The 24,039-nt window shown below is 36.4% G+C and overlaps 1 protein-coding gene across 7 annotated transcripts in view; it reads right to left on the bottom strand.

Moving 5' to 3' along the window:
- Window positions 1–24,039, bottom strand: part of LOC110215022 (baculoviral IAP repeat-containing protein 2-like) — a 42,461-nt gene that overhangs the window by 2,153 nt on the left and 16,269 nt on the right. For 6 of the 7 annotated variants that reach the window (XM_020996192.2, XM_078156835.1, XM_078156836.1 and 3 more), the window contains 4 exons: window positions 20,250–20,328; window positions 18,395–18,443; window positions 8,578–8,820; window positions 4,464–4,718 (listed from right to left, as the gene is read on the bottom strand). In XM_020996192.2, coding sequence (XP_020851851.1) covers window positions 4,464–4,718; window positions 8,578–8,820; window positions 18,395–18,443; window positions 20,250–20,328 — 626 coding nt within the window. The remainder of the gene's footprint in view (window positions 1–4,463; window positions 4,719–8,577; window positions 8,821–18,394; window positions 18,444–20,249; window positions 20,329–24,039) is intronic. The other variant, XM_020996193.2, reaches the window with a different exon arrangement.

Below are 24,039 nucleotides of genomic sequence, written 5' to 3'. Positions count from 1 at the left end.
GTACAAGAAGACATAGGGCACCAGATTGTGAAGAACCACTATTACAACGGGCTAAGTTTACACTTCTAAGAGATAGTGAATGAAAATTTTTTGGAACAGGGAAGTAAGAGTGTAGTATTAAGAAGATTATATGACAAGTAGATTGGGTTAAAAAAGGAACAAACTGGACATAGGAAGACCAGTTAGGTAGCTATTAAAACAATCCATTCTAGAGGAACAAAGAGTTGGAAACAGTGCCAAGGTACAACAAAATTTGGCAGCTGTGGTGTGGGCAAGGGAAGAGGCAAATGGAGGCTACAGATTCAAGGCTGGTGAGCCTCACTCCAATTCCAAAAAAAATTCTAGAATATATTTTGAAAGGAACAGTTAATGAATATCTAGATAGATAATGATCTCAAAAGCTAACACTAGTAAGCGGTAAACTAGGGTAAAGATATGTGTGTGTGTGTGTGTGTATACATGTATGAACACACTTTTTAATTTATCTGTATCTAGATGCATACACATGAATGTGTGTATATGTATATGTACGTGTGTATATGTATATAAACATACGTAAAAGAAATATAGTTTATCTAGATCTCGGCAAAGTCTCAAACTATTCTTATGGGAAAAATGGAAAGATATGGGCTAAATGACAGCAAAATTAGATGGATATGGATGTGGCTAAATGACCGAATTCATAATCATTAGTAGTTCAAGGCCAACATGGAAAGTATCTTCAGTGGAATGATCCAAAAGTCATGTGCTAACAATTAACATTTTTATCAATGACTTGTATGACCCAGAGGTAGAAGGGATTCAGAACAGAATTCAAACAGCTCTTGGAACACTAGAATACTGAGTTGAATCTAATAAAGTAGCACATAATGAGGATAAATGCTAAGTCTTATTTTTGGATTTTTTCAAATTAACCTCACAAAAGGGAGATTTAGCTGAGAAAAATGACTGTTTTAGTCTATTACAAGCTCAACATAAATCGACAGTGTACTATGCTAGCCTTGAAAACTAAAAACAAATCTTAATTTTAATGTCTAGAATGAAGGAAAAGATAGCTCTTAATTCTGGCCTGATTAAACCACATTTGGATGATCATATCCAGTACTGGACAACACAGTTTAGTAAAGACAATAAAGTCAAAGAACATGTGAAAAAAGGATAATCAGAATGATGAACAGTTTTCAGATAAAGGAACCAGGGATGTTTAGCCTGGAAAAAAGGCCAGAGGTGAGGGACAAGGGGAGGTGAGGGACGGGGGGAGTGGGGTGAGAGGGAGAACAGGGGATGGGGAACAGGAACGTGGTAGCTATCTTCAGAAATTAAAGACTGTCATGGAAGATGTATTAGACTTGTTCTACTTGGCCCCAAACAGTAAAATTAAGCAAGAAAACAGAAAATTTAGTCTTCATACAAGGAAAGCTTTCCTGATAATTAAGAGTTCTCCAGAAGTGGAACAGGTCTCCTTGGGACATAGTGAATTCCCCCTAAATGGAGGTTTACTAACCAACAATCTCTTACTGAATATGTAGTAGCAAGATTCTTGTTGAACTGGATAAACTACGAGACTACTTCCAACTCAAGATTCTGTGATTCAGACTTCAAGATTAAACTGAGGTGACTGTGATAATGATCAGTCTGAGGCATTTGGACTGGATGGCCTCTAAAGTTCCTTTCAAATCAAAAGGCATTATCCTACAGTGTCATCAACAGAAATCCAAAACAATTCAACAAATACTAAGAGCCTACTATTACCTGCAATGTACTATGGACACAAAGATCAGGAAAAAAAGGCAATCTTTACCTTCAAAGAATTTTTATTAAGAGTTGACATGAGAGATATACAAATATACCAAAATGTAAAGAGCATTAGAGGGCAAAGGAAAGACTTAGCCAAATTATTCTAGGAAATTTTGGAGGAAGCAAGAAATTTTAATTAGGGGTAGACTGAGCCAGGCCTTATCGAGGTGCCATCACTTGAGCCAGGCCCTTGAAGGTAAAGATTAGGAAGGAGGCATTATTCTAGGCATGGGGCACACTCCCATGAATACAGAGACCCAGGAGAGATTATAAGGCAAGTTCAGGGAATAGCCAGTAATTCAGTTTAACTGGAAAGAAGTGTCTGAATGGTAGTAATGTAAAATTAAGATAGTAAGGTAAGACTAGAGCCAGGTTGATGAGGACCTTAAAGGTTAGGTTGAGGAGTTTGAATTTTATCCTATAAGCAATAAGGAGACACTAAAGTTGTTGAATAGGGGAGTCAAGGAATCAGTACTGTGCATCAAACAGATGATTTTCAGAGTTCTATGAGGGACAAACTAGAGATGTGGAAAACTCTAGTAGCAGGGAAATTAAAACTATTAGAATAGTACAGTTGAGAACAGCAAATAGAAGAATTAGAAGGGGTGAGGATGAAGATGAATACTGTGGTTTTGGATATATTAAGGTCATCCAGTTAGAACTATCTTGTAGGAAGCTGGAAATGTCTTCTGCACAGTCAGAGAAACGAATAAGATGAGCAATAGTGGGAGTGTAGAAAAAGAACAGAGCCAAAGTCAAAACTGGAGAGAGTCACATTTTAGAAAGAGAATGACGAGATAGGTCAGTCAAAAAATTATGAGAACAAAACAAGCCAACAGAAGAAAAGCTATCCAAAAAAGGGGTGAAGAAATCAACAGGCTACAGAGATCAAGGAAGGTGAAAACTAAGATAAAAAACCACACATGCATTAATTTGATGAAGTGGTCATTAATAACTTCAGAAAAAGCCATTTCAGTTGAGAGGAAGGAGCTAAACTTTAGGAGTCTGATGAGTAAGTAGTGAGGAAATATAGTAAGTATAGATTAAAACTCAGCAATGAAAGAGAGAAGAAAAGCTTGAAGAAATAAGCAGTTATCCATATATAATTTTTTAATTCTAATTCAAAGGAAAGAGGGAGAGATTCTATGTTAGCGAGGAAGAGAATAAAATGCATAAAACAAGTGAGGGTAACTGATGAAGGTCCTAGAGAATATATCAAAAAGGGCTAGCTTTAGTAAGGTATCAATTTCTTTTAATTCTTCATCTTTAAGAAGTATTAGTTAGTTATATATGGGATGGCTCTTTGGGAGAAGAAAGGTGAAAAGGACCAGGGAAAATTTTGGTGATATAAAAGAAAACCCAAAATATGTCAATAAAACTTGTTTTTTAAAAAAAGGCAAGGAACAAAGTTGCCTTTTCTTCTAACACTAGAAAGGAAGAAGTGGTGATGGGTAAAGAGATTTAAAAGAGGATGAGAAGAGGTCTATACACATTGGATAGCTTTAATCTTTTCAGTAAAGAGGGTGAGGCCATTTCTTAAAGCTAAGGTAGAACTGGGGACTTATTTGGAAACTGCACTAGTCAATGTGATAAAGAATATAATTTGTAGTGGACCCAATCAGAATTTCATGATTTCTTCAAACAGTGTTCATCTGTTTGGGAATAAGAACAGGAAATGGATGCTGGGAAGGGATGAAGATTAATAAGTAGACAGGAGAGTCAAGAGTAGAAAAGGAAGTTTACTGAAATGACTTCTTAATGACAGAGAAAAACTAAGGCCGCAAGCAAATTGATGGATTGCAAGAATAGCAATAAATACAGAAAATATTAATATTAATATAGGAATATATAGCATATATATAAATATATAGCATATATATAAATATATAGAATATAATATTAATATAGAAAATAAAGAAAACAATAAATATAGAATAAGTACAAGAAGAGACATAGAAAATAAGAGATTGTTGTCTAAGAGTAAAAATTCCAAGTTTAAGATCTTAGACATGGGTTGGTTTTAAGGTTATGATGAGGTCTAAGCTATAACCACCCAAGTAGGTACATTAGGCAGAAGGATTTTGTCAGAATATGAGAAACTGAAGGACTTGTATAGGTATTAGATCCATCATTAGCTGGGACACTGAGGCCTATAAGGATAGTGCTTGGGGAAGAGGTGGATGGGAAGGGAAATTAAGACTGCCAGCCAGGTAACAGAGGCATGGAGAATGGTAGAAAATTATTCTGGAAATCAAGAAACAGAAGCATACAAGCTCATTAGACAGCAAACTTTGAAAGACGATTGTGTGATGGTGGCAGAACAACAATTTAGAAATGGCAGTGTAGAACAAAGACTATACTAATTCTACCTTTAGGAACTTTGAGGTGGAGCAGTGGAAAAGGCAGCAACCAGCACAGTAAAGGAAGGATGACTGAGATGAAGGGCAACTTAGTAATAGAATAGGGGTTTCAAGGGCATAGCAAGAAAGTACTAGCAGGTGAAGAATAGAGACGGGGGAAGGGTACTGTTGTGACAACAAAGGTGTCCTTTGTTTGACAAAAGAATGAAATCTTTCTTACATTATTCGTATTAATTGATATTCGTCAATGAAAATACCTCTCAACTGATCCACTGTGTTCCTAAAATAATTTTCCTACAAACTTACCAAATAAGTTATTATATAACACAGAATCAATTTCTTTGAGACAGTTTTTAAAAATATTTGCTGCAGCATTTCCTTTGACTAAAACGGTATCAATCAGTTCTCTTGCTTGTAGAGACGTCTGTGTTTTTTGTTTAATAACATCATGTTCCTGCTCATTAATCACACCCGATGTTAAGAGACTATCCAGGATAGGAAGTACACAGGTCAAATGCTGAAACAGAGCCATTCTATTCTTCCGAATTAATGTCAGGTCATCTTTATTGAAAAGAGAAAAAAATCACATCAGACTTAAAACCATATAAATGATATGATTCCAAAGTGTGGAACTCCCAGTGTAGGAATTCCTTCCACCAAGACAGTCGCAACCTGTGACCTGAGGCACAAAAAAATTAAATGACTTGTCCAGCATCACAGAACTTGTATCAGGGGGCAAACTTGAACCTTAAGCTCTGCTTTACTCTGCTGCCTTTGTTTCCCTCTATATACCTTTTTAAGTCTAAACCAGGGTGGGGAACCTGTGGGCTCGAGATCACAGGTTCCTCTCCCTGGTCTAAACCTATGATATCATCAATGTAAAAAACTCTTGGTGGAGAAACTCCCTCTCAAATACAGAGTAGCACTCATCTGTAATTTAAATATGAATACAATAGGCACTCAAAAAAAACACGTTATGATTTTATTTTAAGGTCTTTACCATATACTTCTTTCACAAATTAAGGTTAACAGAACATAGGACTTTTTAAATTTTAAAAAATCACACATATTAGTATTCTGCTTTTATATTTTGCTGATGTTACAACAATATTATGTCTGTTATTATGCCATTTTCTATTTCCATTCAACTGCTAAAAAAATTTTTTTAAGTTACTTCTCAAACTTGACAGGAAAAGGAAATCTTTTTCATACTCCTCAAAAACACTACAAAAACATTTATCTGGAATTTCTCTGCTTTGTGTGGTATAGGTATGAAATTATAGCAATCTATCATTTATATTTAATTGAAATTTCTACTCTTACCTTCTCAATATATTCTATCATCCATTCCCTTAAGAAGCATACTCTCCCCAACCAGAACAATTTATCAATCTCATTTTTGTAATGACAAATATTTGCAAAAAGTTTAAAAAACAAAAATCATGAAAAGAATACAAGATCCTAAGAAAAAGAAGCTTCATAGTGCAGAAATATCATATGAAAAAAATGATGCTGAGTTCAATAAAATTATTATTTTTTAGTTCAATAAAATTATAAGAAATCATAGAATGTCAAGAGTTAGAAGGAACTTCAGAATTTATCTTGTCCAACCCATATTTGAACAAGAATTCCCTCTACAACAAGCTCAAATGGTCATTTCACCTTTGCTTAAAGATCTTTATGAAGAAAACACTACCCCTTTTCCAAGGCAACCCATAACACTTAAGAACTGCTTTTAATTGTTAGTCAGTCAATAAAACATTTATTAAGCACCTACTACGTTCCAGGCATTGGGTGAGGTGTTAAGGATACCAAAAAAAAAAGCAAAATAAAGTCCCTGCTCCCAAGGAGTTCACAGTCTAAAATTGTAATAAAATTTTTTCCTAATATCAAGACTAAATTTATCACTCTTCAACTTTCCTTCATTGTTCCTGGTTCTGTCTTCTGGGGGTAAACAAAACAAGTCTAATCTCTGCCACAGGACAGCCTTTCAAATACTTGGAAAACCACTACCATATCCTCCACAGTCTTCTTTTCTCTAGGCTAAATCCTTCAGCTGATTGTCATAAAGCATGAACTCATCATCCTAGTTGTCCTCAGGATGTTCTCCAGCTTTTCAATGTCATTCCTGAAAATTGGCTACCAGAACTGAACACAGTATCACAAATGTAGCCTGACTAAGGCAAAGTAGTGTAACTATCACCTCTCTAGTCTTGGAACATGATGCCTCTAATGAGGCCTAACAAAGCATTACATAGGGAAATAAGCAGTAAAAGCTGAGATTTGAACCAAGATCATGTATGACTGGGAAATAAATCTGTGAAAGTTAAAATAACTTCCATTTTTATTTAAAGGAAGTACTATGTAGCCATGTCACTTTAAAGTGTGATTTTTTTTTTTGGTTCTCTCAAATTAAGGCAGAAGTTATTATTTTTTCAGTTAATACTTCCTAGGGGAAAAGTACTAAGTGCCATTAGCAACCCTCTGAAATAATATACTTAGTCCTTTTAAATTACTGTGCCAGCATGAGATGATCAAATGAGACACATATAAGTATAACTTGAAAAGCACAATGCAGTAAACCTGTGTGTGTGTGTGTGTGTGTGTATGTGTGTGTGTACACACAAATACATACTTAGTCATTCTAGGTGTTGCTTAAAAAGTCCCTCTCCCTCCATTAGGAAAACCTTACTAACCTTATCCTATATTCTAATTACTATAAATTCTCTATATAACATTTCTTGTGTTATTTTGTGTTTGTTTTAATACTCTTTTGTAGCATTCTTGTTTGTCTGTACGACATTTGTTTTTTCTTCCCAACTATGTTGTAGGCTCTCAAAGACAGGTACTCTGTCTTTAATGTTCTCTTTGTCTCTTTAGGAACAGTGTGGGATAGATAAAATAGCCATTAGATCTGGAGATCAGAAGACCCGCTAAAATATGAGCTCTGTTACTTATGACTAGTTATGTAACCTTGAGTAAGTCAATCAAACCTCTCTAACCTTCAGTTTCCTTATCTGTAAAATAATATCTCTAGTTCATGGTCCCATTCTCTATCTCTATGCCATGAGAAAATATTTATACATTTGTAATATTTCTTTCTCCAATTTCAAATCTGGCCTCAGACTCTTACTAGCTATGTGACCCTGGGCAAGTCATTTAACCTGTTTGTCTCAGTTCCATCATTAAAATGTGAATAACCATCACCACCTCCCAGAGTTACTGTGAGGCCCAAATGAGATAATAATCGTAAAGAGTTCATCACAGTGCCTGGGGCACACAGTAAATGTTTTTCGTGTGTGTGTGTGTGTGTGTACATATATACGTGTCTATATTTTACACACACATACATATATGTGTATGTGTGTCTATATTTTTATTTTCCACACACACACACACACACACACACACACACACACACACACACCCTAGTAACATGGAGGTCTGGTTCTTCATGAGATAAAGGAGAAGGCTTACCAGAGCTGGAGGGAATAACACTGATAATGATGATAATAATACCTAACACACATATACATACACATACACATGTATACATATCTACATACATATACGTGTGTTAGTGATTACCATCATCATTACCATTATTATTCTCTCCAGGTCTGATAAGCCTTCTTTATCTTACAAAGAACCAGATCTCCATATCACTGCCACTTTCTGCAGTCTCGATACTATATCCCCTCTCTCCCACTTTTCAGTATCCCTTTATGTGATATGTTTACCCATTAGAATACAATCTCCATCAGTGAAAACACAACCTTACATGCTTTTCTGGGTATCTTTGGAACTTAGCACAATGGCTAGCACAAAGTAAATGCTTAATGTATATAGGTACCATCCATCCATCTCCAAAGGTCCCTTCCAGCTGTAAATTCCTGATAATACAGTACAGTACTCTACACCAGAAGTGTCAAAAGCATGACCTCTCAAATGAAGCAGGAACCAAGTTAAAATGTAATTGGGAAATGTTTAACAAAATAAAAAATACAATAAAGCATAATGTTAATTTGTAGTTTTCTAAATCAATACCCTCTGGGATCCATTTCTATTGAGTTCAAAACCACTGCTCTACATAAATTCTTGTAAAATAAATTCAAAGGCCAAAGCCAATTGCACAACTGTGACAGAATGTAATGAACGACACTACCATAGAAGCAAAACAGAATCATGCTGAATAAGGTAAATTATGATATTATTTGGAGGTAAAATAGGGGGAAAAAGTAATAACCTCATTGCATTACTTAAAATCTTATTTTTCAAGAAAAGTCATTTACAGTATTATAGGGAAAGAAATGCTACAAAGCTCAAGAAAACTACTTTTCCAAACACTTAGGAGATTAAATTCTACATTAATGTTATGAACTAAAGATTGACTACATATGACTAAAATTCCAATACACACCTGATGCCATTTCTTCAGTTTGTCTCTCTTTTTCCTCCTTCCTTTTTTCATCTTCTGCATTAAGGAGATCTGATACAACCTCATTGACTGTTTTATAATTTTCTCCAGTTGTTAAGATTTTACTCTGAACAATCTGTTTTACTAGACTTCTACTGAAGCCCATTTCCAAAGCAGCTTTAATCACTGGAGTGTTCATCATGACTGCATCTTCAGAATTATTTTCTCCAGGTCCAAAATGAATAACTGAAAATAACATATAGAGGAATAAATTTTAAATTAGAGATTCATAGATTAATATATAGATTAAAAGATACAGTCATAGTATAAACTAAACTACTATGAAAATACAAACCACAACAGGCAAAACGGTAAAGGGGAAAGAACACCTGACTTGAAGTCACATGACCTGGGTTTGGGTCTCAGCTCTGCCACTCTCTAGCTACCGGACCTTGGATAAATCACAATCGCTTTGATTTTAAGATCTTCATCTTCAAAATGGGGATATCAATTGCCTTGCTTATCTCACATAACTATTTAGAGGATAAGAAATCATCTATATGAAGGCACTTAGTGAACTATAAAAACCTCTATGAAAGTATAAAGCATTATTTCATTACTTATTCAACATATATCTAATATCAATTATTAAGTGCAATCCCTGTTCTAGATGATTATTAAAGGTCTGATAAAACATCTCTCTGCTCAATGACCTTACAATCTAGAAGAAGAAATAAGGTATGTGAGTAAAACTATAATCAAGACAGAATCTGTTAAATGTTGTAAGAGGGCCTGAAAGTTCACAGAAAGAAGAGAATGTGCTTCTGGGTGAAGCAAAGGCAGGAAGGAGAAAAAGCATATATATGGATGTGTCTGGAGAATAGCTAGTCTGAGGTTATTGGACTATAAGGTATTTACAGATGGCTGTTATACATAGCCTGAATTAGAATGATGGAAGTGGGAATGGAAAAAGGAGCAGGATTGTATGTGGAAGGGCAAGGGAGAGGAAGAAGCTAGAAAATAACTAAGTTCCTATCCCAAATGACCATTAGAATAGTGTTTTCCACCAACAAAAATACAGCAATCAAGAGGAAAAAGAAGTTTTAGAGGAAGAGGAGCTTGATATTTGGATATGTTGAATTTGACCTAGCTAGACATCCAATTGGAAATGACCAGCAGTTAGATATGGAGGTGTGAAGACAAACATTTGTCAATCAACTGTATGAGCAAAAAGGCAATATGATATAACAAAGTCAGCAGACCTTGAAAATACTGATTAGAATCAAGCTAGCATACTTATTATGTAAATATAGGTAAGTCACTTATCTTCCCTAGGTCACACTCATTTGTAAAAGGGGAGATAGTACTACTGAGCATTACCTCCCTGGTAGTTTATAGGATTATCAATTTAAGAGCTAGAAGGGATCTCTGAGGGCTTCAGGTCCAACCTAGTCTTTTTAAAGGTCAGGAAACTGAGGCCAAGAGAAAGTAATTTGCCCAAGGCAATATACACAGTAATAGAGTTGGGAATGTGAACCAACACTACTGTAGAGAAGCATGTTGTAAATCTTAATGTAGTACAGAAACTTTGTCTTCAGGTGGTAGCTAAACCATAATAGAAGATATTACCAAAAGAGAGAAAACAGAGGGGAAGAGATCTAGGGAAGGAGGGAAGGAAGGATGAAGAAGGGGAGATGTGAGGGGAAGAGAAGTGGAAGAGATGGAGGGGGGAGAAAGAAAGAACACTGAAGAATACCAACGTTTATGGAATAGGAAGAGGGAGACAATTCAACAACAGGGATTATGGACAGAATAATGACATAGGAAAGACAAGCCAAAATAGCAGAGTGCCACAGAAGCCAAAGACAGGATGGCTAACAGAGTAAAATGCTTCGGAGAGGTAAAGGGACCAAGGACTAAGAACAAAAACGTTGAATTTGGTGATTAGTTGTTTGATAGTGAGCTTGGGGAGAAGAAGCAGAAACTAGATTGCAAGGGGGGTGGAAATAGTAAGTAGGTAGTAAGAAAGAGGCAGTAGGTATAAACTACTTTTGACAAATCTGTTGCTAAAACAAAACACAAGATATCCTGCCAAGAAAGCCATCTGAACAAAGGACAGACCCCCCAGCTCTCACATCCAATCCAGTAAAATCCTAAGAATGTACTGTCTCAACTAATGGCCAAGAAATTCAATGAGAAACTACATTAAGTGATTTCTTCCACCCCAGAAACACAAAAGTCAGTTATGGCCCTCCAGCAAAACTAGAGCCAGTGTATGGCTGACTTCTAGCTTGAAAACAGAAACTCTCTACGTACAGAGGCAATAAAAATGGACAATAAAAATGCTCCCCTAAGGAAGCCCCAAGGAGGCCAAAAAGCCCCAGAATAGGTATCCTGGAAACCTGGTGAGTGGGTAGCTATCAGGAGGGTACCAAGCAGCATTGTGCCACTATGCTCAGACTAGGATACTTCAGGTCCAAAGGCTCTGAGGTGCCTAACTTTCTATCCTGAGAAGGCAAAAAGGGACTTCAATCTGAACCTCAAAGATAAAGAGAGCCTGAACCCCAGGTGGTGGACATCAGTGCAAGAACATAAGACTAGACCAAGCACGACAGACAATTACATTCAAAAAGCTCAGCAGCAGGTGGAACCAGGCCCTAGCATGAAGCACTAATTTAGGACCTAAAACTGGAGAGATAAGTAAATCAACACCAACTACTATCAGAAATTATTACAAATATAATTGCATAACAACCATAAGCAGAGACTCACTGGAAAAAAAAATGTATTTTCCACTAAGACCACAGATATATACAGAAGAAATGAAGCAAGATTTTTCCTGAGTAAAAAACTGGAAAGAAATTGAGTAACTTAGAAAAGTGGTAAACCTTACCCATGAAAAGATCTCCCTTAAAATAGGATAAACCAAAGATAAATGACTCTATGAGACATCAAGAAATATTAGAACAAAGTCAAAAGATTGAAAAAAATTAAAGAAAATAAAAACAATTGACTCGGAAAACAGGTCAAAGAATTGAAAAAAATTACTGGACTCTCTTAAGAGCCTGAACACTATACTTCAAGAAATCATAAATGATTTATTACATATCAGAACCTGAAGGCAAAGTAAAAATAAAAAGAACCTACCAATCACTTCCTAAAAGGAACAATTCAAAAGGAAAGTATCAGAACTGTCATATCCAAAAACCAGAGCTCCCAGGACAAAGAATGCTACAAAAATCCTGAAAGGTATTCCAAGTTCTGAGGAATTACAGTCAAGATTGGATTACATAAGACCTGATAGCTTCTCCTAAAAACCAGAAACTACCTTCAAATACAACATAAAAAAAAACCCAAAAGATACAGGCTTGTAACCAAAAACTTTTTGCTCTGTAGGGATGAGCAGAATCCTAGAGAGGTTAAAAAAAAAAAGGAAAAAAAAAGAACTTTTAATGAAATTCAAGATTTTATAGCATTTCTGATGAAAAGACCAAACCTGAATCTGAGAAAAGAAGGAGAATAATAATACCAGGAAGGGAATAATCACAATGGAAGCAAATTTCTTGATTCCAAAATGGTGATAAAACAAAAATAATTAGAATCTAAGAGGACGGGAGGAGTTCATTTAGCCTGCCTTTTAGGCAGCTGTGGTATATAAACATAATGGAATAGTGTGTCATGAGAAATGACAATGATTTCAGAGAATCCCAAATAATTTACAGAAGTAAATTAAACAGAATCAGAAGAACAACTTATACAAAGACAACAACGCTGTTCAGAAAAACAACTTTGAATGATTTAAGAATCAAAGCAATGGGAATCCTCATGCTAAGATGGCAGAGTGAGGAAGGACCCCTCTGAAGTCTTCCCAAATTTGTCTCCAAACATCTAGAAAACTTCCTCAGAAGTATCTGGAGCAGGGAAGTAGCTTACCAGCACAGTAAGAAAGGTCTGTCTCACTGGGATGGGAGGGAAATAAGGTCCAAGAACAGCAGCAACCAGCCTCCACAAAGTTCCAAGTCTAGGGCAATCCACCAGCAAGGCCTGGCCCTCCTACAAACCAGCAGCCCCCCTAGGCAAGTGAGCAGTCTGTACAGTGGAACAAGGCCCCATCCCAGCAACTCACCCCCAGCACAAGTTACCAGCTTGGCCCTGACCCCACTGCTGACCAATAATGAAGCCCCTGCCCCTGGGGCCTACCAGCAGAGAGGCTCTGTTTCCACAGCAACCCAGCAGCAGAGCCCCACCCATGGAATAGGCCAACAGCTAAACCCCATACCCAAGGGAGGTCAACAGGTATATCCCATCCCCCAGTACAAGCCAGAAGAGAAGCCTATCTTTCAGAGAAAGCAAGCAGCTAAGCCCTGAAACCCAGTGAAAGCCAGAAGTAAGACCCAGAGTACCAGCACAAAAAGCCTGGGACAGTACAGAACCAGAGCCCAACTCTCACATGAAAAAACCAAATCACCAAAAAAGGTAGGAAAAAAAAAGAGCAAAAAAAGAACTTGACTATAGAAAGTTACTGTGGTGATAGGGACGTTCAAGGCATAAACTTAGAAAAGGACAATAGTGTCAGAACAGCTTACATGTGAAACCTCAAAGAAAAATGTAATTTGGTCTCAGTTCCAAAAATAATTTCTGGAAGAGCTTAAAAAGTATTTTAAAAAGCAAATTAGAGAAGTAGAAGAAAAACTGGAAAAGAAATGAGAGTAATGAAAGAGAATCATGAAGAAAGAGTCAATAGCATGGGGAAAGACATACAAAAATTTACCAAGGAAAATAACTCCTTCAAAAACAGAACTGACCAAATGAAAAGTAGAAAAGCTCACTGAAGAAAATAATTCCTTAAAAATTAGAATTGAACAAGTGGAAATTAACGATTCTATGAGACATCAAAGATATAATAAAACAAAATCAAAAAAGTAAAAGAAGAAAATGTGAAATTCCTCATTGGAAAAACAATTGACCTAGAAAATCCAGGAAAGAAATCAATGATCAAAAAAAAAAAAAGGCCTTAACATCTTTCAAGATACCAAAGAAAACTGCCCTGATATATTTGAACCTGAGGGCAAAATAGAAATTGAAAGAATCCACCGATCACTGCCTGAAAGAGATCCCAAAATGAAAACTCCCAAGAACATCATAGCCAAATTCCAGGGCTCACAGATCAAGGAGAAAATATTGCAAGCAGCCAAAAAGAAACAATTCAAATATTGTGGAGCTACAGTCAGGATTACATAGGATCTGGCAACTTCCACACTAAAGAACCAGAGGGCTTGGAATATGATACCTCGAAGGCAGGAGTTAGGATTACAACCAAGAATCACCTACCCAACAAAAGTGAATATAATCTTTCAGGGGGAAAAAAGGACATTTAATAAAATAGAGGACTTTCAACATTTCTAATTAAAAGACCAGAGCTGAATAAAAAATATAACCTCTAAATATAAGACTTATGGGAAACATAAAAAGGTAAAAAAGAAAGAAAAAGGGAAAACATAAGAAATCCAATAAGGTTAAACTGTATATCTAGATGGCAAGATAATATTTGTATATGCAGGCAGAGAGCATGGATATAAGATGATTGTTATCCCACATGAAAAAGCTATTATAATGGAGAAGATGAGGATGGGGAGCAGGGTGGTGGGTCATGCTTAAACCTTACTCTTATCAAAATTGGCTCAAAGAGGGAATAACATACACACTCAGTGGGATACAGAAATCTATCTTACCCTCTAAAGAATTTTTTAAAAAGGATAAGGATAATAGAAGGGGTGAAGGTATTGATAAAAGGAAGGGTAGAGAGGAGAAGGTGGTGATCAGAAGTAAAATACTTGTGAAGAGAGAAAAAGTGGTGGGTAACAGAGAGGAGGATAAACAAGCGAAAAATAGAATGGAGGGAAATAGTAATCATAACCAAAAATGTGAATGATATGAATTCACCCATAAAACAGAAGCAGATAGCAGAATGGATAAAAAGCCAGAATCCTACAATATGCTGAACAGAATTTACTATGCTTCAGATGAAGCAAAGAAAGCAGGGGTAGCAATCATGATCTCAATCAAAGGAAAAGCAAAAATAGATCTAAGTGAAAGATAAAGAAGGAAACTATATCTTGCTGAAAGGTACCATAGAAAATGAAGTCATATCAATACTAAACATATACGCACCAAATGGTATAGCATCTAAATTTTTGAAAAAGTTGAATTAAGTTATAGGAGGAAATAGATAATAAAACTATACTTTCTCCAGAGATCTATCATATCAAACTTTTCTAGAATTTTATTCACCTCCTTAACATCTTTCTTGTTTATTTTTTGGTCAGATTTATCTAGTTCTGAGAAGGGAATTACACCCAAAGGGCTATAAAATGGTACCCACCCTTTGATCCAGCAATACCACTGCTAGGTCTATATCCCAAAGACATCTAAAAAAAGGGAAAAGAACCTATTTGTACAGAAATATTTATAGCAGCTCTTTTTGTGTTAGTTAAGAATTGGAAATTAAAGGGATGCCCACCAAGCTGTGGTATGTGATTGTAATGGAATACTACAGTGCTATAAGAAATGACAAGCAGGATGATTCAGAAAAACCTGGAAAGACTTTCACAAAGTGGTACATAGTGAATGGAACAGAACCAGGAGAACACGTACACCGCAATAGCAATATCGTTTGTTGAAGAACCATGAATGACTTGGTTATTCTCAGCAATACAATGATCCAAGACAATCCCAAAGGACTAGAAGCATATTATCCAACTCCAGAGAAAGAAGAGATACTGACTGAATACTGACTAAAGCATGGTATTTTCTACTTTCTTTTTTAAAATTTTATTCAAATCTTCTTGTCCAAAATGACTAATGTGGAAATTTTTACATAACAGCATATGTATAATCTATATCTGATTGCTTATCGTCTCAGAGAGAGGAGAGAGTATGAAAGGAGGCAGTGATAGAATTTGGAACTCAAAACTTCAAATAAAAAAATTGTAGAAAAAAAACTTGCAACCACAAACTGATTATGTGGCAAGGTGTCTGGCGTAGTAGAAAGAGCGTTGAACGGAGTCAGAAAACCTGGATTGTCTTTCTAGTGCCACTCTCTACCAGCCATATAACCTTACACGTGTCACTTATGTGTTACATTTTAAAAAATATTTTTATTGTGAAATAGAAAATTATCAATAAACATGAACATTTTCTTATTAAAAAAAAGGCAATGGTTAACCATGTCTTTGGACATATGATGAGACATGTTACCCACTTCCTGACACATGTCAAAGAGACATGAATTTCTGGACATGCAAATCGTATAGATTAATTTTGTCTGGCTGCGTATAAGTTACAAGAGTTTCTCTCTCTCCTCTCCCTCCACTTTCTTTCTCTTAATTAGGAGGAGACAGGCAGGAACAGTGGTGACCAAAAAAGAAAAAAAAGATGAACCACTGCAACTTTTTTAAATGCAAAGAAAAGGAAGCTCAGAAGGAAACAGAGAAGCAGGGCAGTTTGAAAAGTAACACTTGGAATTTATGTACTTTTTTTTTTTAAAAAGCAAGTAACGTGAATGGAAAATCAGTTTCACAAAGAACCTTTTTGTGTGTTCTTTGTGTTTGAATGTATGGAAGTACTCTAATGTTTTAAGTTCAGGATTTAAAAAAAATAATAGTAATAAAAGTAAAAAGACAGTCATGGAATAATAGTTGGAGGAATAGGCAGGGCTGAGGAAAGCATTTTTTGCGGGGGTGACCATTCAAGTCAAGACCTGCAACATGTTTTTAGGGAGAGTACTCATGGAAGAGGTAAAGGCTGAAGATAGAAAAGCAGAGAGGGCAATAAAATGGCAAGATCCTGATTAAGACAGGAGAGAAAAGGACCAAAAACACAAGTGGAAAAGCATAGGTTAGCCTCAGAAAAGAGAATACTTTAGAGAGAGGAAAGGAGGAGGAACAGAAGAGTGAAGGATACAAAAAAGTTTTGTGGTAGAGCAAAGGGAACATAAACTCACAGTATTCAGAAGTTAAAGGGATCTTGGAGATCATCTAGTCTGTCTCATTTTATAGATGAAGAAATTAAGGTCCAAAGAGGTATAAAGTTACTTGCTCAAGGTCACTGTGTTAAAATTATTTCTTGTTCTGGTCCTCCTGACCACCTCACCCCACTTCTAGTCAATGTGGTACAATAAGAAGCCAGTATAAAGGAGCAACAGCAGGAAATATGATTGCATTGGGGAACCTGGAAGTCACACACAAACTGTCCCAAGTATCAAAGGAGCATAATTTACAAATTGTATCATATATTAACCAAATTCACATTCTGGTAATGATATGTGCCAAATCAGGAGAAGCCAAATAGACAATGTAAATCTCAGACAAGTTCTAGACATCCACAGAATACCAAAAGGTACTGATAATTTTGAAGCAATGTGGACATGTTTAGCTTTTAAAGTTTTACTAGCAATTCTGAAATGACCTGGATATGTCCACAGATTAACCCTGGATAAGAGTTAGTCCATTCCCCCCCACTCAAAAAAAACTTATAAAACTCAGACCTCAAACTCCTGCCCCCGCCCAAGCACTCTTCCATGGGGTCCATGCTGCTAAGTGCTCCTAATGCTAATCCATGGTTACATGGCTGATTGTGCCTTTCTACCCTCCCCATCTTCCTCTCCACACTGCCTGCCTTCCTCCACCATTCCATGCCATCCCCACACCATACCCCTTTTATTGCTTGTCTCTGCCTTTATGTGCTTCCTGCCCCCATGTCCTATGTGCATATTATTAAAGTGTGTTTGCAGCCCCACTTCCCACTGCCATTGTGGACTTTCCCAGTGAATACCCAAAGAACTGGACATGCCTGCCCCCAATTCATAAATTACCGCTTCACTCATGAAGTAAATAATAATGACAATGATGATGATAATGATAACAACAATAGCTAACACTTATATATTAATACTTACTATGTGCCAGGCTTTGTGCTAAGTGCTTTACAAATATATAATCTCATTTGAGTCTCACACCAACCCTGAGAAGTAGGTCTTAGTATTATCTCCATTTGACAGATGAAATTTTGGCTAACAGAGGGTAAGTGACTTGCCCAAGGTCATACATATATTAGAGTCTGATTCTGAACCCAGATCCTCTCACTCCAAATCTACTGTTCTGCTATAAGACACTGTCTTAGAGACAATTCACTGAATAGCCTAGACCTTCCTAGTAAAAGAAAAGACAAAGTCATCTGCTATGAGTAAGGAAAGGAGCTTACAAGTAAGTTCAGGAACCTGAGGAAAGTGGAAAAGATACAGAATGTTCACTGTCCAAAATTTAATTTTTAATGTATTATTTAAAATAGACATTGCTAGAGGTAGATTTCTACAATAAGTACAAGGAAAAATTCCTATCCTTGCATTCAAAATACAAAATATATGACCTCTTATGCAATTCTTTACATAACGTGCTAAAAAGTGAAAATTCATTTTGCAATCACTATCTCTGCAGAAATAACTTATTCTTTTCCTTAATGTGTCTATACCATTAATTTGAGGCTTATCTAACAATACAAAATAATAGATGATATCTTTGTGTATTTGTGTTTTGTCTCCCCAACTACAATGTAAGTAGCTTGGGTGACCGGTTAGTGTCTTATACTTCTCTGTATTCATCCAATCAAAGAGCCCGGAGCCATATGCATAATACGATACATAACCAAAACTCCATGTCTGATTTATCTTTTTTAAAATTCATTTCACAATTCTGTTACTTTCATTCTTATTTTTTTTTCCCTAGGCCTTGCTTATATAAATTCAAAGTATTATTTCACATACTTGGTAGATCAGCACTTTCATCCCCTGGAACATCTGAAGTTGACAACAGCTACAGAAGAGAAGACAGAACAGGAATCAATGTAAATTTCAAATTATCTGCATATAGCAAAAAAGATAAGAATTCAGTACCCTAAACAATCATCACATCAAATTTTGGAAAAACCTACACAACAGTATATTTTGTGTGTGTGTGTGTGTGTGTGCGCACGCGCGCGCATGTGTGCATGAGCGTGTGTGCCATGTCCCAAAAGTCTGAGCTAATAAAACTTAAACTGTAATAATTGAAAAATTGCATATTTATAAGTCTATATGTGTGTCTCGGATAATAAATGCTGAATTCTATCATATGTTCCCATTTACAGCTGTTTTTAACTAACCCAATTATAGGCAGGGCTAGGGGTAACACTAAATACCCTGAAGAGAAAGATTTAGGGGGGCAAGTGGTTAAAATTAAAAGTATAAGAATATTTCCCATTAAGCTTAGCAAGTCTTATTTAACTGGCTTATATAATACAGCTTCCAGAAAACTCTTTCTCTAATGCATCAGGTAGCATAAGGCATGACCCTGGACACTCAAAGGCTATGCTAATGGAAAAAAAAGCCCTGGAGGGTCCAAGTTAAGATAGCCTTCTAATTTCTGTCCAAAGTTAGACTGTGTCATCTAGGGACCAACCAATGGATGGGAAATAAGTAATCATCAAGTGATGAATATTTTTGACGCAACTAATGAAGACTGTTACTTAAGGTATGAAGGTCTGTCTTCTGTTCATGAGAAAAGTATACTCAAAGTTGATGAAATCATCCACCTAGCAATATATTCTTTAAATCATACACTATTTGGACCAACATTTCAACTCCTCCCACCAAATCAGAAACAGTTTAAAATTTATTTTTCTAAAAAAGACAAAGGAAATACTAATATCCTTTCTCTAGTCTCCACAAAAATTTTAAAGTCAGCCTATTCTGTGAGTTGTCCCCTTAAAAAAACCATTATTCCTCATTGTAGGACGTATAACGTATGTATCATGGGTATGTCTTTACCTTCTAAGATTCATATTTTGGAACTGTAACAAAAAAAATGACAAAATGTAAAATATGTGTACTCTCTCTACTAGCATGTATCTTGAACTTCTCACATGTTCTCATACTGTGTGGGTCTCTTCCATGTCTTTTTTTTTTCCCACTCCATTCACCCAATGACCTGGAGACCTTTCTTTAATCCTTTAAATATCAAGGATACCAAAGGATACTCAAGCTGTTATTTGCTCCTAAAGCTACTTAATTTTCCAATTTTACATGTCCTTTATAATAAAATTTTATGTCATGGTTCATAGCAATTAATCACTGATAATAGGCTAACAAATTACTTATACTCGCTATGCATCTTCCCCTAGGTCACCTGCACTCTTTTATTCTCATGAGTTTGTGGTACCTCATAGTACTAGTGTCAGACACACATTTTTGTGGGAATAGACAGTTTGGAAATATTGAAAGTTCTGTGCAATTCAGTCTAATCTCCTGCTCCTACTACTCAATTGTGAGCCCAGCTCAATGACCATCTAGAGTATTTCTTTGAATTATAAATAATGATTAATTCAATGGGCTGCCTTCCTAATTATTTGTCACCTGAGAAAATATGCAATTTTCATTCACTTGATTTTTCCAGTGAAGACAGTTAAAATGATCTCTCAATTTCTTACATATTCATGAAGGAAGCTTTGCATGTTCTAAGGGCTTAAAGCACAAATGTAACAATATCATTGATTTTTCTCTAAAAAATATCAAATCACATATTTTCATAATCATCAGTTAAGAATTACTATCAGTACGGCAATAACAATAACTCTTTTTTTACCTGTTCAAGGAGATGAGGGTACCTGGCTTGAACTTGATCAACAAACTCTTGTCCTTTCATTCGTATCAAATATTCACACCTAAAAGATTAAGAGAAAAGAACATTTAAAATTTTTGTTTCATATGTTAAAAAATAAAAAGACAAGATATGATTCTTCCAAACAATTTACTTCTTAGGTCTAACCTGGATTTTTAAAAGAAATATTAAGTATTTCAGACCACTAATGTACATAATAATTCATATTATGAGGTCTGTTTCACTTTAAAAGATGAAATCTTTAGTATTTAGTATTTATTTCCAGTCAACAATTCAAGAATGACATCCACAAGCTGGAGAGATTCCAAAAGTAGTCAAAGACATGCAGGAGCCAAGATACTGGAGTAGTAGTAAATAACCATAACTCTTCCATATTCACCTTCAAATTACCATAATACTACCCCAAACAAATCCTGGAACAGCAGAACCGGCAAAAAGACACAGTGAAACAATCTTGAAACAATCTTTGAATCCAAGAAACTTGTCAGCAGGAAAATCTATCTCACTTGGGATAAAGGGGGAATGCAGTCCAGGACAGGAATCATCCCAGCAAGCCCCACTTCAGCATACCAGCAGTAGATCCTGAGCCCCCATGCAGTAGAGGAGGCAATACCAATACCAGGATCCCCCACATGCCTGAGAATAACTAGTGGAACTGGCAGACTCCAGCTTTGAGAAGCAACATCACTTCAGTTTAGCCCTGGGCAAACAGGCAACTTCTAGCAACCAGACCAGCACATGCTTCAGTGTATCCCCGGGGAAATGGTGAAACTCCTCACTAGCCTCAGCACACACCAGACACCACCACTAGGACCCCAACTTAGCACTAAGAAAGCTGCCAGACCCCTAAGGCCTCCCAGCAGCACCAGTCACTGCCCACACTATCCCCTACCCCTTCAGCACAACACCAGACATGAGGGTCCCCCGTGGGCCTCAGGGCAACATCAGTGTAGGACCAGGTAAACAGCCAGGGCATGCAGTCCCTGGCACAAGAAGCCTGAGGCAGTGCCCCTTCCACCCCAGGTACAGAGATCAAATTTAAAGAAAAGAAAAAAGCCAAAAAAGATGACCAAAAAAAAAAAGAATCTGACTATAGAAAGTTATTAAGTTATTAACAGAGAAGATCAAGACACAAACTCAGAAGAGGATGATATCAAAACTCCTATGGGCAAAACCCCAAAGAAATATGGGAAGTAGTCTCAAGCTTAGAAAGAACTCATGGAAGAGCTCAAAAAGGGACTAAAAATCATTTAAGAGAGACAGAAGAAAAATTGGGGGAAAAAATGAGTGATACAAGAGAATTATGAAAAAACAGTCAACAGCTTAGAAAAAGAAAACAATTGCTTAAAAAGCAGAATTGGCCAAAGGAGATATAAAAATTCACTGAAGAAAACAACTCCTTATAAAGTACAATTGCAGGGGCAGCTAGGTGGTGCAGTGGATAGAGCACCGGCCCTGAAGTCAGGAGTACCTGAGTTCAAATCCAGACTCAGACCAAACACACTTACTAGCTGTGTGACCCTGGGCAAGTCACTTAACCCCAACTGCCTAAAAAAAAAAAAAAGGACAACTGGCCAAATAGAAAAGAGAGTACAAAAGCTAACTGAGGAAAATAACTCCCTAAAAGTTCAAATTGGGCAAGTGGAAGCTAATGACTCTATCAGACTTTATGAGAATCAATCAAATGAATTCAAAAGAATGAAAAGATAGAAGAAAATATAAAATACCTCATGGGAAAAACAACTGACCTGGAAAATAGATCCAGGAGAGACAATGTCAGAATAATTAGATTACCTGAAAGCCAAATTCAAAAGAGGACATGGACAGCATCTTTCAAGAAATTATCAAGGAAAATTGCCCTGTTATTCTGGAACCAGAGGGTAGAACAGGCACTGAAAGAATCCACCAATCACCTCGGGGAAGAGATCTCAAAATAAAAACTCTAAAGAACATTATAGCCAAATTTCAGATCAGATCAAGAAAAAATACTGCAAGTGGCTAGAAAGAAACAATTCAAATATCGGGGAGCCACAATCAGGTTTACAAAGGATTTAGCAGCTGCAACAGTAAGAGATCAGAGATCATGGAAAATAATACTCCAGAAGGCAAAGGAGCTAAAACTACAACCAAAAATCACATACCCAGCTAAAATAAGCATTACACATAAAGGAGAAAATGGTCATTCAATGAAATAGAAGGATTTCAAGCTTTCGTAAGGAGAAGACCAGAATTAAACCAAAAATTTGATCTCCAATATCAAGACCCAAGAGAAACATAAACAGGTAAAATGGGAAAAGAAAACATAAGGGATTCAATAAAGCTAAACTGTTTACACCCCTACATGGGAAAATGATACTTGTAATTCTTAAAAATTGTACCACTAATAGTACAGCTAGAAGGAATATGCGTGCAGAGAGCTTACAGGCATAAGGTAAATCTGAAGAAATAACAAAGCATAATTAAGGGTTGAGAAAGAGGAGTACACTGGGTGCAGAAGAAAGAGAGAGGTAGAATGGGGTTAGTTATTTCACATGAAGAGGTGCGAAAGACCTATTACAGTGAAGGGAAAGATAGGAGGGTGGAGACGATGGGCATTGCTTAAAACTTACTCTCATCAGTACTGGCTCAAAGAGGGAATAATATACACAATCAGTCGAATACAGAAATCTATCTTACCCTACAGGGAAGTAGGAAGGGAGGAGATTAAGTAGGGGGGAGGGGGACTGACAGAAGGAAAGGCAGACTGCGGGAGGTGGTAGACATAAGCAAAACACTGGTGAGAAGGGAAAGGATGAAAAAAGAGAGGACAAACAAGAAGAAAAATAGGACAGAGAGAATTACAGTTAGTAATTGTAACTGTGAATGTGAATGGGATGAACTCTCTCATAAAATGGAAGTGGACCAGAATTCTACAATATGTTGTTTACAAGAAACACACTTGAAACAGAGAGACACACACAGAGTAAATTAAAGGCAATGGGCCGGAGTAGAATCTATTATGCTGCAGCTGAAGTAAAAAAAGCAGGGGTAGCAATCCTGATCTCAGACAAAGCAAAAACAAAAATCGATCTAATTAAAAGAGATATAAGGAAGGAGCTGATGGGAGTCTGAATGAAAATCAAAGTATACTGTTTTCACTTTATTTTTTTCATGTTTTTCTTTTGGTCTATTCTTTCACAACATGACTAATATGGAAATACATTCTACATGACTGCACATATAGAACCTTTGTCAAATTGCTTACTACCTTAGGGAGAAGGGTAGTGAGGGATGGAGGAAGAAAATCTGGAACCCAAAATTTTTAAAAATTGGTAAAAACTGTCTTTACGTGTAATTGGAAAAAATACTATAAAAAATTAGAGATATTAAGGGAACATTTCATGAAAAAATGGACATGATAAAAGACAAAAATGGCAGGGACTTAAGAGAAGTAGAATCAGTGGGGGCAAGAATATACAGAACTACACGAGAAAGATCACTAATAATCCTGATGATATGGTTACTTATCTACAGCCATACATACTGGAGAATGAAGTCAAGTGGTCTTTAGAAAGCACTGCTAACAAAAAGGCTAGTTAGCGGAGAATTCTAGTTAAGCTACTTAAAATCCTAAAAGAGTATGCTGTTAAAGTGCTGCACCCAATGTGCCGGCAAATTTGGGAAACTCAACAGTGGCCACTGGATTGGAAAAGATCAGTTTATGTCCCAATGCTAAAGAAAGGCAAGACCAAAAAATATTCAAATTACTGAATGA

Source organism: Phascolarctos cinereus, unplaced genomic scaffold (genome assembly GCF_003287225.1).
Source record: "Phascolarctos cinereus isolate Bilbo 61053 unplaced genomic scaffold, phaCin_HiC Scaffold_726;HRSCAF=1367, whole genome shotgun sequence".
Classification (NCBI taxonomy): Eukaryota; Metazoa; Chordata; class Mammalia; order Diprotodontia; family Phascolarctidae; genus Phascolarctos; species Phascolarctos cinereus.
Note: the sequence above shows the minus strand (reverse complement) of the source record. Positions and strands in the feature narration are given on the sequence as shown.